The sequence below is a fragment of the Carex rostrata genome, chromosome 9, assembly GCF_964058835.1.
Source record: "Carex rostrata chromosome 9, lpCarRost1.2, whole genome shotgun sequence".
Taxonomy (NCBI): domain Eukaryota; kingdom Viridiplantae; phylum Streptophyta; class Magnoliopsida; order Poales; family Cyperaceae; genus Carex; species Carex rostrata.
In genome coordinates this window covers 1,129,356-1,144,437 of record NC_135926.1, presented here as the reverse complement: position 1 = coordinate 1,144,437, position 15,082 = coordinate 1,129,356, and the positions used below count along the sequence as shown (strand labels likewise).

The following is a 15,082-nucleotide window of genomic DNA, read 5'->3' as shown; positions in this document are numbered from 1 at the left end:
ATGACTCTCGAGATGAATGCTCTTGCAATCAACCAAACTTGGACCTTGGTTCCACCTCAATCAAATCAACAAATTGTTGGATGCAAGTGGGTCTATAAAATCAAGTGTCGCGTCGATAGATCGATTGAGTGCTACAAAGCAAGACTAGTGGCCAAGGGATATCACCAAGTCGAAGGTATTGACTATTTCGATACTTTTAGCCCAGTGGTCTGACCTACCACTATTTGGTTATTCCATTGCGGTTTTCTCTCATTGGCCCATTCGACAAGGTGTATCTTTTGCCATTAACAAGGTGTCTCAGTTCATGCACGCTCCCACATCCAACCATTGGTTTGCTGTCAAGCGCATTTTGCACTACATACGCGGTACCATCCACCACGGTCTCACTATACACTTATCCTCACACCTTACTCTTCATGCCTATAGTGATGCCGACTGGGCCGGCTCTCTCGATGATCGTCGCTTCACCTCAGGATTTTGCATTTACCTCAGCCAAAACCTCATCTCTTGGAGTGTTAAGAAACAACCCACAGTTTCTCGATCCAATACAGAAGCTGAATATCAAAGCTTAGCCATCACTTGTGCCGAACTTCTTTGACTTCAATACTTGCTTCACGAGCTCCATCTCACTCTTGACTCGCCTCCGACCTTATAGTGTAATAACATTGGGGCTACCTTCCTTGCTTCACGAGCTCCATTTCACGCGAGAACCAAACATGTGGAAATAGACTATCATTTCGTTTGCGAAAGAGTCATTTCCAAGGAACTTTTCGTTCGCTTCCTCTGCTTTAAAGACCAATTGGTAGATGTCTGTTACACTAAGTGCACCTCTAATTAAACAAAAACTGAAATTAAATTTCAATTGAAAGTAAATAGATGAGTTTAGAAAAATTTGACACGCGGGATGTTAACGGAGTTCGGCAAAACACAGGCCTACGTCTCTGGTGCTTTGCAACCTTGAGTGGTGCGCCTTTCTATTACCCAATACGAAAGGATTACAACTTGTGAACCGTTGAGCCCTTACACACCAAGCGGGAAGTCAAACGGCCAACTTAAAGAGATGAGAACAAGGTCTCTTAGTTCAAGCTACTCAAGAGAAACACTCAATAGATCACTCTAACCTAATCTAAGTTGAGATTAGTGAAGTGTGTTTGAGGTTGTTTGAGGGATTTTGAAGTTTGAAGCTCTCACAACAATGGAGTAGGCTAAGCTCTCAGAAAATCATTTTTTAGAAGATTAGGGTCGGCTTGGATTCATTGGGAAGGAAGCCCAATGCCCTATTTATAGAAACAACTCAAAAATGAGCTAAGTGAGCTCAAATGTTACAACGTTTTAACTCAAAATGCGATTTCAATTTTCTGACAGCTCAGCTTAACTGCTCAAAACGTTAACGTTTGTATAACGTTTGGCTCTGTAAAATCTTGATCAAAAACAATAATTTTTGAAGCTCAGATTCAATTAAAACGTTACAACTTTTGTCAAACGTTGTAACGCGGAATTAAAACGTTACAACTATTTGCCAAACTTTAGAACGTTTGTAATTTGAATTTCGAAATTTTATACAGCTGTGCTTAACGTTTTGACATCACATAAATCGTTACAACGTTTTTGGAAATCATTATAATGTTTCAAGTTGATTCTGTACAGTTGTGTTATATTTCTGATTATCCTAAAACGTTATAACGTTATAAAAAACGTTACAACGTTTTAAGTCGTTTCTGAGTTTGATCAAGTTTTACACTGAAAACGTTACAACGTTTTACCAACGTTTTAGTAACGTTTGTCCCTGTTTAAACAGTCTCAAACTTACTTGACTAATCTTCTGATTTTACAATTTACGTTCTTCATAAGAGTCTTCATGATTTCTTCAGTCCAAGTATTCCTTAATGCAGTTTCATTCGACTTGAACCTACATATCTTTAAAAATAGAAAAAATCATAAAATTCAATAATTGTATGTTTTTACAAATTAGTAAAATAGACGTAAAAGATTATTGTACGAACAACAATGTCATGACAAAGCTATTGCCAACCGCCCGGTTTCAGTTCCTCCGTGACAAGCTTACCGTGACTGATATCCCTTCAGCTTGAGGGGGCATATTAAACTATTGACTGGACATCTCTATTTCTATCTAGATTTGAGACACTTACTCCCAAGATAATTCTTCCATAGAATAACGACAATTAGCTTCTCATTCTGTTTTGCATTTTTTGTTTCTATTACATCTAATATAGTTTTGTCATTTAGCATAGAATTAGATAAGGATTGATGTAATACGTGAGCTTATATAAGCCTGTAATCTTTCTTCTCAAATTAATATAGAAACACAAATTCAAATTACATTCTCTCTTTCTCTTCCTGTTTACCAGTAAGCAAATACAAATGAATATCACATAGTTAATAGATTGTTTAATGCCTCCTTGAAATACCAGGAAACAAAACCAGTTAGGCATTAGCTATTTAGTTTGCAACCATGTCTCAATTAGGTCCTGATAACATATAAAAGCCTCACACTTAAAATCCAATAAAGTTCTATCTTGCACTCATGTAAATTATCTTGATCAACTTTGTACAGTAAAACACTATTTAGTCTAAACTTGCCTCATCTAACCCTCACCCATACAGCTATTTAATAAAGCAAAAATCACCCTTCTCATTTCCCATGAAGTCTCAACTTATTCCAATTAACCAAAATCAGACCCTACGGTGGCGGAAGATGCATCTTCTTTGCCTACTAGTAACTAGTGAAGGGATGTCACAAGATTTGAAAAAATTTCAGTTAGGTCCCCCCATTTTTTTTCATTTTTTATAAGATGGAAAGGGAGGGTACTTAGTTATTGTTATTTTCCTTTCATTTAGTTGTTTTTTTTTTATGCTTTTATTAAGTTGTTAATATTTTACCTTTATAATTTTTCCTCTAAGGCACTGTAAGCTAGAGACTATTTAAATTAATACAATACCTACGGGTTTATTCTAAAAAATATATAGAGAGAGAGAGAGAGGTTGAGTTGGGTGAACCATGGCTCACCAAGCGTTTGTACTCCACGTATTTTCATTTTAAAAATCCAAACGACCGATCCGAGCCGTTAGATGTAATCTCCATATTAAAATCAGTATAAACAGTACCAATCTTACTATTCATTTAAAAATAACCGTACTCTTTCTATATCTCACTTCTTTTCTATTAATTACTACCAATAAAAAAATTGTCCAAGTTCGGCACCCATTATTTATTTATTCCCTTGTCATCTCTCCCGGCGTTTCCTGACCACATTCATTCCTTGTTCTCTCTAATTCTAATTCAAAGCTTCTTAATTGCAAGAATCTCTCTTCAAAATCCTTTCGCGCTACCTTGCTTATTAATTTACCCATGGACGCCTTCTCTCCTCCATCTATCCTTCTATTACTTCTCCTCCCAATCCTCTCGTCTCTCCTCTTAATATGGAAGCGCAAGAACAACGCAGTTAAATACTCACCGAACTTCAGACCCTACCCTTTTGTCGGCCATCTCCCTCAATTCCTCGCAAACCGACACCGCATAGTAGACTGGGTAACCGAGGTGCTCGCTGAGGCTCCAAACAACACCGTCTTTCTTCAACGGCTTGGTATGCGTGGAATCTTGACAGCTAACCCGGCCAATGTGGAGCACATTCTTCGGACCCATTTCGACAACTATCCGAAAGGCGAGAGGTTCTCGGCCAACCTACACGATTTCCTCGGCACTGGGATATTCAACGCTGACGGGGAGACGTGGCACGTGCAGAGAAAGACAGCCAGCTTTGAGTTCAACACCCGAACACTGCGGTCTTTTGTCGTGCAGTGCGTGCATCAGGAAATTCAGACACGGCTTTTGCCGCTGTTAGCGAGGGCCTCGGCTACCAGTCAGGTGATCGACATTCAGGATGTGCTCGAACGGTTTGCATTCGACAACGTTTGTAAGGTGTCGTTCGATCTTGATCCGGGATGTCTCAACCCGGAATTGGAGAAAGGGAAGGTTCAGGATGAGGTGGTGTCAAGTTTCACCACTACTTTTGCTGAGGCATTCAGGTACAGTATTCACTGACTTTAGCTAGGACATAATTTATAGTTAATTACGTAATACATTTCGTAACATTTTGACATAATCAAGGAAAATTTTGACCAGTTCAGTACGGTCCCATCTGAAGAAATTTATTGACATCAAACCCGTACTAATTAATGTAATCCCTGGAAATATTCCCAGTATAAGCACAGTACTGGATCGAGACATTCATACCAGGGATTGAAATCCTCTTTCATCAAGATTTTCTGAAGTATCGGACGTTGGTGAGGCTGTCTGTTAGGTGAAGCACTGAGGAGGATGTACCAGTAGATAACTTGGTACTGATGAAGCACCTGGAGGACAATTAAGCATTCCATTCCGGTAGATAGATAACTTAATATCAGATTAGTTGCAAAAATAAAGCATAATTGAGGCTAGCTTGACGAATCGTAATGCACCAATCCTTAAAATACTTTGGCCTCAAAATTGATATTTAGGTTCAAATTCTGATCAAATCCGTCCGTTATGATCTAATTTAAAAACAAACAAAAAATTATAATTCTTATAGACACCTAGAGGTCAATGGCACCCTTTCATCCGTTTATCCGACCCATACCGTATCCGATAAGACGAGTACGGATAAAAAAAAATTTCCGTAAATTTATCGGATACGGATAAGGGTAAAGTTTTTTTTGTTATCTAAATGGGTAAGGGTGCTGATAAAGTCTATTTCGTATCCATTATCTAATCGGGACCATTGGATAATTATAAAAAAAATTATATATTATATATATTAATAAGCATTGAAAAGAGTACTTTAATTTGTTTACTAGATGCCATTTTTTTTAATAAAGTACTATACACGTGTGAAATGAATATATATGTTATAATATTTTATTTAATAATAAATAAATAAAAAGGCTGAAAAGCCCATCCAATTAAAGGAGGTTAATTACAAGAGGAAAGAGTTCAAAGCATCAGGTAAACCACCCTGACTGCTAGTTCAAAGCATGCAAGAAAAACAAAAGAACAATCCAACTGGCAACATATTAGCCAGCACACAGAATTAGCTAAATACCAAAAGTTTACTAAGTTTTATTTAATAAATAATAAAAATAATTATTATATTACTATTTTCTATTATTTATCCGCTATTATTTTGTTATCTGATAACCATAACAGGTAAGAGTAGGGTACGAGTAAGGTAATTTGTAGTGAATAAGGATAGGGTAGAGTAAAGACAATTTGTAACAGGTACGGGTATGAAAATACTTCCATCCAATCTTTACAGTACTCGTTGACACCCCAATTCACACAAGTAGGGGTGTCAATGATACCCTTTTATTCTTTTATCCAACTCGTATCATATGGCAAGAGTAAGATTTTTTTTTTTTTCGTTAGTTTATCGGATACGGGTAATAATTTTTTTCGCCATCTTACATGTTATTCTATAAGATAACTTTTAAAACTAAAATTATACATATAGATATATATCTGTAAAAAGAAAATACATGATTCAATAAAATTTTCTATTTACTAAATTTTCATAATATAAATTAGTTGTATTTGTTATTTTTTTATTTTTTTTCTTATTTTGAAAAATAGTTTATCAAAAGCACAGATTGAGATGTCAATAGTATTTTTTTTATCTGTTTATCAGACTCCTACCGTATTTGAAAAATCAGATAAAAATAAAGATTTTGTTTCGTTATCATAATGGATACGGATATGAAAATGCCTCCACTCGACCCGTATCGTACCTGTTGAAACCTTTAGACACCGGTGAAGAATATTAATTACTAGTGGACGATCTAGAATAATTAAAAAGGTAATAATTATATGTACTCGTATACAAAATAATAGAAAAATAAAATAAAACAAAATAATGTCCGCTTTAAAAATGCATATATCAGTACATAAATTATATTAATTTTGTTTATCTGTCTGAATATCTGAAAAATCAGATTAAAAGGTAAATACAAAGACTTCCGCTTTGCGAAGTATTATAGCAGCTTGTTATAAGTATTATTACAATGCAACTTGTTATAAGTATTATTACAATGCAACTTGTTATATCAACTCAAGACTTATATCCGGCTATCATACTATAGGGCATGGTTCCAGAAATCGAAATCGGAATCGGAATCGGATTTTTGATGGCCGAGTCAGAATCGGATGAATCGGATTTCTGGAACCATGCTATAGGGCTTCTGCCAAATCGTTTATAATTTTGCAAGTCGAAAAAAAATGAAACCTCACAAGTGAAGAACGGTAATAATTAAAAGTTGTCAACCTTACGTGTCCCATACCAACTTATGGTTGCTCCAATTGACTCATTGGTATTTTTTTTAAGGAGTGTGTATGAATTTTTTTTAATAGAATAATAGTTATGTTTGAATTTTTTAATAAAAGAAAGGGATATGTTTGAATTTTTTTTAAATATTTTAATAAGAAAAATGAATGAAATGGATATTGGCAATTACTTACAAAATGCAAGGGATATTTATTTAGTATAAAAATATAGGTATTTGAGACTCAGATGTAAACATAGGAAAGTCCTAAATACTTCAATTCTTTATAAAATATAGCAATTACTCTTTTAATTTTCAAATATTTCTAAAGTACTATCTGGATAAATGTGTTTGGTGTTTTAGACAGATTTTTTTTATCTAAACACTTCTAAGATTCATGTTCAAATTTCAGGCATAATATTCTGTTTCGTTTGAAAATAAAATTAATGTTGCAATTCTCTTATTTATTTTTTTAGTAAAGATTAAATTTTAAGTCACCCAACTATTTAATACTCTTATTATTACAATAAAGAATTTCTTCCATTTGGACTTTGAACTCATAACCTTCCATGTCAGAGATTATGTGCTTTTATCACTAAATTAAAAACTAATTCTTAATGTTGTTATTTTTTTTGCAAAAAATCAAAGTTAGAAGAAAAAAATCATAGTAATTAAATCATATTGTACCGAAGAATAGATGGATAAGTTCATAATTCAACGGAGATGGATGATTCAATATTTCAATATATTTTTTTGGAAAAAAAAAAAAAACTATCGCTTGTATATAAAAAAATACTAATGCAACTAAATTAGTTATGACACATTATTAAACCATCATTTACTTTTGTAAAAGTGGCATCAAAATATCAAATACCCCTGATTTAATAATAGAAATCAGTAATTGCACCCAAAAACTCCCCTGATCTACTGTCCCCTCGTTACATAGTTCCCCTCTCCCTCTATCCAGAAGACAGAACTAAGAAAATAGAGATTGAGAGACTGAAAAATTTAATATAGTATAATTTCATTTTATAGATGAGACTAAATGATATTAATACATAAAACATTACAAAATCTAATGAACTAAATTACAAATTTTCAACTTGTAAGCGGACTTAGCACCTTTTTCCCACCACTATATATGTTCTGCCCCTGCTCTATCTTCTCTTCTGATCTTAAACAGACTTATAAACTGTAACAAACATGGATATCTCATTATGTTCCACATTAGATATTCTACCTACCAAACTAGCATTACTTTGTAATGTTAATAATATTTTTCTAATTGACAAAGCATATTTTTCTATAAATTGTTAAATAGTACATTTACAAAGTTGTATATTAATTTTTGAGCTAATGGATTTAGTTTCCGCATCCCCATTCAGAATATTATACACTATGTTTCTTTGAACTGAAAAAAAAAAGAGTATTCCATTGCTAAGTACTTTGTTTTGGGTAATATTAGCATTGATGAAAAAGCGACTCGGAGCATTTCGCTCTTTCCCCCAAGCGAAGAAAAAAAATGAAGAAAACTCTAGCCGTTTCTTTTTTTTCTTCACACCTCTTCATTTCACTTCTCTTACTCCTTTTAGTTTTCACTTCCGACATAACGTACTCTCCTCTCTCTTGTCTCTATCTCCTCGTGCGAAGAGAAGAATGAGAGAAAGGGGACGGAGTCGAGTAGAGCCAAGAGTGTAGTATCGTCAGAGCTCGAAGCGTCAAGTCTTTTTTTAAATTTTGATCGAAGCGCGGCGGTGAGCAAATTTGGCTATCGAAGCGCGGTGGCTATCTGATGAAAACGGATCCGGACGTAAACAAAGATAGAGAAGGAGATAATAGAGTGTTTAAGAGTAAGTAGTATTAGTTGATTGTAAAGTTTACGTGTTTTCATGAGAATAAATGAGTTAAGATCTAAGTAGAATGGTCATTTAACTCGTTGTAATACATTTTTTATCAATGAAATTGTTAGTAGACATTTAAAGTAGCTAACTTTAAAAAAAAAATTAGCATCGATAATAAAACAATTGACATTTCAGATAAATTTATTATTTAAAATTTTGTAAATAAAAGTTTGAGTTATTAATAGAATAATTTCTAACATATCCTACCCACGTCACAACTATTATTGCGTCTAAAATTCAATTAAATTACAGGTAAACAGTTATTTAATTCTTGATTACATATGCTTAATTAGCTCATGATCCAATGACAAGTCATTATTGGAGCGGTTAGTTTCTTAAACGGAAGAAAGACAAACTCTCGTTGAACAGATGAAAATTGAGAGACGATTCAGAGCAATCATCAAAATTGACTGTCCAACTTACATGGCGTCTAGTTGAGTAAACTCCAAAGAATAGACTAGAGAGATGTCAAACCATCCGTTTTAGTCTGGACGATCCAATGATTCCCGACTGAATAATTATCTAGTAATATTTATCTGATATTGAGTTATTGACAGCTCTGATGTGCCTGAAACCTTCTAATTTCCTTGCGATCCAGAAATGAACCCGAGGGATTTACACAAAGTACATTCCAAACAATAGCAACGGCTATGACAGCACCAAAAGATAAATTAATCTTGCCAGTAAAAAACTCAGAATACTATAATTTCAAGTAGGTAATTTACTGGTATCTGCAGGAAGACGTGTTGTATGGGATGAAATCTAAGAGTTCAATGATTTATTGAAACCACTAAGCCAAAATTTATTTCTTAGTTATTTAACAAAAACAATTGGTTTTTTACAACATTCAGGAATGCTACCTATCTCAGTGCTAACCGGTTCCGGTATGCTATACCAAGATCTTGGAAGATCAAAAAGCTATTTGATGTTGGGTCCGAAAGAAGGCTACGAGAATCTATCTCAACAGTTCATGAATTTGCTGACCAAATCATCCACTCTCGAAAGAAAGAGAAACAGACAAATGAGAAGCATGACCTCCTCTCCCGGTTTGTCGCTAGCTCAGACAACTACTCAGACAAGTTCCTTCGGGACATCGTCACCAGCTTCTTGTTGGCAGGCAGAGAAACCACATCATCTACATTATCATGGTTCTTCTGGATTCTGTCATCCAGGCCAGACATAGAAGCAAAAATTTTAGATGAAATCCGTTCAGTCCGTGCCAAGAATGGAAATTCCAAGACATGCACGTTTGAATTTGAGGAGCTGAAGGAGATGCATTATCTTCATGCAGCTATATCAGAGTCGATGAGGCTATACCCTCCAGTTCCAGTAAACTCAGCACATGCTATGAAGGATGATGTCCTGCCAGATGGGACCAGGGTCAAGGGGGGATATTTCATATCGTACAATTCATATGCGATGGGTCGGATGGATGCAAATTGGGGGAAGGACTGTATGGAGTACCGACCAGAGCGGTGGATTGATGCAGAGGGAACATTTCGGCAGGAAAGCCCGTATAAGTTCACGGCATTTCATGCAGGACCAAGGATGTGTCTGGGGAAGGAGATGGCGTATATTCAGATGAAGTCCGTTGTGGCATCCATTTTGGACCAGTTTGTGCTGAAGGTGGAAGGAAATGGAAGATGCCCGGAAAAGGTCGTGTCGCTCACACTCCGCATGAAGGATGGATTGCCAGTTCGTGTTAGGGAAAGGAATTGCTACAAAACTTGATTTTTTTCTGGTTTGTATGAATAAGGCATGCTACTAATATAAGATCCTATTGTGCAAGTTGCATAGTGTACAAATAGACTGCTACTTAATTTTCTTGTACATAAAAATTATGTTGCACTCCACTGAAACAATAAATGTTATGCTGTAATATTAACTATTTAGTGTAATCCTCTTATTTTTTTTTCATTTGATGCTGGTATAAAATCCATCAAACATACTAAATTAGTACCATCGAAGGGATGCATGAAGCAAGTAGATTTTGGGTAAGAAAAATGATGAGTTTTATGAACTGTTCCATTGATCATACTAATATATTTTGTGATCATAAAGTCTTTATTTGGATAACAGTATAAAGATATGGATATTAGTATCCAAACAAGTGGAGTTGCATCTTGCCAATTGGAATGATTTTTCGGTTCTCAGATCCTGGAGTGTTGTGCAAAGTAGTAGAATTAGCAGTACCAATAAAATGTAGATCGTGTCAGTAATATAGCATCCTTTTATCTCTTTCTTTTGGTTCAGTTGCTTTTTATATCCTCGTTGATTTCCAGGTATTGATCCTTGATAATCAAGACCTTAACACAGTACGTTAAAGTACCATCGAGAAGTTGAATAAAAGGATGGCAAGTGCTTCGAAAAGTTCATTATTATCATCAGAATAATCCGAATAAAATATATGAATAGGGTAGTATCAGACCAGTACAACTGGGTATAGGTAGAAACCATATTACCAGTTAGATGCCCGGTAGAAAATTCAAGACAAAACTCCTTGCTTCCAGTTTAATATGGTTGCCAAAAAATGACATTAAAATCCCCATTATCAGTTCTACCAAATCTTAGAATTGTAACAGTCGTATATCTCACCACAGAATCTGGACAAAAGTATCAGTATCAGCATTGGTTTGGTTTTTCCTGACGTGCATATATGAACTGATGTGCTACCAGCAATGATGGCCCGCCTCTTTTCCCTTTTATGTCCTTGGTTGCTTTTAACTTTCTTTTACGCTCTTCTTTTATTCATTTTCAATTTTGGGTAAATTGGACTATTAAGGCTACAGGGGCCAACTTGTTCGTATAGAAGGTAAATTGAGTCCGTAACGAGCTAAGGCACAATTAAGGATAGTTGATGCAAAGCTGCTCTAAATTGATGTACTTTGAGAGCTTTTAATAGCAAGTACTGTTTCACTGCATATCACAGGACTATTTAAGGCTTGCTTGGGGTTAAGTAAAACAGGAAACACAGCTACTCCAATTGTATAGGTACCAATCTGGAATTGATTTCACAAGTATTAGCTGGTATATCTAGAAAGCATTAGAACAAGGGGGTATTTCTTAGAAAAGCTTTACCTTTATCAGTATGAATACTAAGGATTTCATAGTGCTTGTTTTAGCCTTTTTTGAACCAATTTTTGGAGATGTACCGAACAAGTTGATCATATAACAAAGTAACACATCAGTTTAATCTCTATAATTTACCTGAGAAGGATTACCCACATAATTTAAGCATGCAAAGATACCGAAAATATACAAACCAGAGAAAAATGAACTAAACTGAACTTCCAAGTTTACAATCGCATAATCCAGTAACTAACTACCGACAGCCATTCACAACCCCAACCTCAAGACCACAAAACAAAATAAATAGAACAAACTCACGTATCGCCATCTAATTTTTTAGAATTCGAATTAAAGCAGAGACACTTATCTTTGACAGCTTCTGACTCCTTCCCATACTCCTTGAACCTATACTCCTCCACTTTGTATGCAGAGGGTACCTTCCCCTCACTGTAGCATCGGTTACAAAGACTAAACTGGTGTTTCGTCTCTTTAAACCTTGACCCGATAATCGGATACCGGCAAATTGAGCATGTGTGCCGCCCATGTCGGATCCTATCCCCCTCCTCAAGCTTTACCAGAGTTGTTAAGATTCCAAAACCCCAATCAGGGTCATTAAACATTTCAAGAAATTCATGGTACGGTACCATTGTAGGGTCAGACTCACCATGCATCTCCAGCATGTCACTGACACCATGAGATGGTATGTATACAGCACGCAAAAGCTTGATGTAGGTCAATGCATCATTGCGCCTAACCTCGGTGGCCCCAGGCTCATTGGCAGGACGCCAGATCAGAGCATCGAAAACCACTCGTTTGCGCTGCTCAGGTGAGCCGGCACATATTGGTGCAAGGATAGCAAAGAACATGCCAAGGTCAACACGTCCTGAACCAGAGACATCTAGTACAGACAAAACCCTCTCATTTATCGCCTTTACAGCCCCTTGGAAGGTGTCAGGCTTGAGAAACTTGAGTAATCTTTTTAAAATTACCTCCAAAGCAGCTTTGCGGATCGATTTTTCAGGCAAGCCTGCACCCGAATAGGATATGGGCACATCAGTCTCGTTCATCTCCTTCCGTAACAGCTCCACGTCGCACCGATTCAGCCGAGTTAGTCTCTGGAAAGACCTAATATCAAGTGCATTTGCCAAGTCTTGCCTCAGAGTGGTCTTTCCAGTGACTCGCTTGAACTTGGATGGCTCCACTATTACAAAATCAGCATCTACTTCTGTCTCGCTCCTGCTCCCCCCTTTGCTTCCCTTTTTCTTCTTTTTTTGCAATGTTTTCAAATGAGAAATAGCATCATACAATTCAACCCTCTTAGTCATCTTAAACGCATCTTTAAGTGCCTTCTTCCCTTCTTCGGACTCGCCTTGACCCAACAATGCCACAGCCCGATTAAGCTGGGCCCGCCAGTTACCAGGTTTCATACTCAAAACCCTAGTGTACATTTCGGCCGCCCTAGCATATCTCTCCTTGTCCATGTACAAACCCCCGAGGTTATAAAGTGCGTCAACATGTCCCGGTTTCAAATCAATCACTTTCTGAAATTCCTGTATGGCACGGTCATCTTCTCCCATAGCATGAAGAGCCGATCCAAGATCACAGTGTGCGTCAGCATAATCTGGTTTGAGATAAATTGCTTCTTCTAGTGCCTTCTCGGCTGCACGGTACTCACCAACCCCAAAAAGTGCACTGCCCAACAGTTTAAGGGCACGGTAATGGCTCGGGCAAAGTATGGCCGCTTCCCTGTAGTGCTCACAAGCATTCAGAACCATTCCCTCAGCCTCCATTGCTATCCCAAGGTTGACATGGATCTGTGGGAGAATGTCTGATGCCTGGGACCCACCAGCCTCAGCTGCCTCCAAAGCAAGGAGAAACTCCTCCTTTGCCTCAGCATGGCGGCCAAGGGCATACAGGGAATTGCCGAGGCGGAAGTGGGGCCGAACATCAGTGGGCCCCAGTTCACATGCTCGCCGGAAACTGACTAATGCGTCTCGATACAGCCGGTGCTCATACAATGCACGGCCCATGGCCATGTGATTGTCAAGTGCCTCCTCTCGCGACCTTGCTGCATCAGCACGGCTCCGCAAAACAGCCAATTCCTTGACAAATACAAGGTAATCCCGGCTTGTTTCATCCCACACAACTCGTCTCTCCACGAGTGAAGATGAAGACTCGTTGGGTCCCGCGAGATCACGGGACCAACCGGCTTCCGAGAAGGAATCAAAATTATTATTGTTGCTACTGCTATTTCCATCATTTCCACTAGTGGGAGTACCTGAAATTGTGGCCTTCTGAAGTTGTTTCGACCGGAGCCGCTTTACAAGGGCCTCCAAATCATCCAAAAGGGGCCAAGAAGAATCAAATGAAATCCCATGATTCGGCGAGGTGGCCCACGGGGCAGCCAAAGTACGTGCCGGTGGCGGCTTAGATGCCGAAGCAGATAAGAGCTGATCATCGAACAAAGACAAAGGGGAGGCACCAATACCCGCAGCAGGGGTCTCTTGTTCCACAGACCTGATACCGCCAGCAGCAGCAGTAATTTCTCCAGCATTAAGAGAAAGAGCATCAAAATCGCGATCCACGTCACCAGCACCGTCGTCATAGGTTCGAATCAGGCCTTCTAAGGTTAGGCCACGGCCTGGGTCGATGAAATCGGCATAGGTGCGAAAGACCTCGTCGAGAATTGCGCTGATTTGGTCGTCGCTAAATTTCACTCGTGGATTCACAGCCACAACTAGTTCCGACATTTCTTCACGATTCAATCCGCCATCTCCGTTTCGATCGAATCGTTCAAAGATCTGTCGGACCTTCTCTGACCTCGCGCCCCTTGTCCCTGCCGCCATGATTTTTCTCTAAACCCTGCCTCTCTCAAATTTTGCTTCTGTTATTTCATACTACCTAAGCAAGTCGAAACCTGTGCACTTTTCGCTGGTATTTCTCTCGCTACTTTGTTTTTTTCTGAATTTAATACGAAGTATACAGCAGTCCAGTTCGAACTTCTCTAAAAAGATGTGAGTTCCGTGGCTGGGAGAGATGAAAGATGGAAGGAGCAATGAGGTGGATTCTGTGTACTGGACTACTGGTGTGAGAGAGTGGTGCTCTTTTGGTTTTTTTTGATTGATTTTATTGCAATTTCCTTTTCTTCTTCATTTTTTTTATTACTTTCTTTTTCTTCGTTTCTGCTTTTTATGTGTATTTTTCTGGTGGGCTGTTAGATTTAACTATCACAGTAGGAGAGAGAAAGAGTTGTAATGATGCTATTAATTATGGTAAGCACGGAAAAGCAATAATCAATTCAACCAAATTCTTGCTTTGCTGGCTGGGCCACAAAAATACTTGTCTGTTCTTTTGTAGTGTTTTTTTCTGAGATATCTCGTAAAATGAATCTATTGTTGTCTAATGTATTTTCAAAAGACAAATGTTCTTGAATAAATTGTTCCACATATTTTATGAGAATATTTTTAAGGTATTCCGTAATGCTTTCATTTTGTCTAACAATACCGACCATATATTTAATAAAAAAGAAGACAAAAGGACAATAAAAGTAATCATGAAAGAAACAGAATAAAATAAAAATAAAAAGTAATTATGAAAGAGAGAAGCAAAAAAAAAAAAAAAAAGAAGAAGAAGAAACACAACGCTTCAGCAGATACACTAAATATTTTGGCGCTTATGTCTTGAGAGCTTAAATTGTTTCTACAATGTATATTTACTAAGAGGAGGGTTAAAATGCACCCTCCTTTTTGTGCTCCTAACGTGCACCCTCTACTTATATCTTCATTTTCAAAGTTCAAATA

The 15,082-nt window shown here is 37.3% G+C and overlaps 2 protein-coding genes across 2 annotated transcripts; one reads left to right on the top strand and one right to left on the bottom strand.

Moving 5' to 3' along the window:
* Window positions 1–3,217: 3,217 nt before the first annotated feature.
* Window positions 3,218–10,132, top strand: LOC144559114 (cytochrome P450 CYP94D108-like). The gene is made up of 2 exons (XM_078308063.1): window positions 3,218–4,047; window positions 9,065–10,132. The coding sequence occupies exons 1-2, from the start codon at window positions 3,371–3,373 to the stop codon at window positions 9,942–9,944; spliced, it is 1,557 nt and encodes a 518-aa protein (XP_078164189.1). The 5' UTR covers window positions 3,218–3,370; the 3' UTR covers window positions 9,945–10,132.
* A 1,260-nt stretch (window positions 10,133–11,392) lies between these two features.
* Window positions 11,393–14,519, bottom strand: LOC144559113 (putative TPR repeat-containing protein At1g05150). The gene has a single exon (XM_078308061.1). The coding sequence runs from the start codon at window positions 14,126–14,128 to the stop codon at window positions 11,597–11,599; it is 2,532 nt and encodes an 843-aa protein (XP_078164187.1). The 5' UTR covers window positions 14,129–14,519; the 3' UTR covers window positions 11,393–11,596.
* Window positions 14,520–15,082: the final 563 nt, after the last annotated feature.

Coding starts and splice junctions, on each gene's coding strand:
- LOC144559114 (XM_078308063.1), top strand. CDS start 3,371: ATGGACGCCTTCTCTCCTCCATCTATCCTTCTATTACTTCTCCTCCCA. Junction 4,048..9,064: donor ACTTTTGCTGAGGCATTCAG/GTACAGTATTCA, acceptor TACAACATTCAG/GAATGCTACCTATCTCAGTG.
- LOC144559113 (XM_078308061.1), bottom strand. CDS start 14,128: ATGGCGGCAGGGACAAGGGGCGCGAGGTCAGAGAAGGTCCGACAGATC.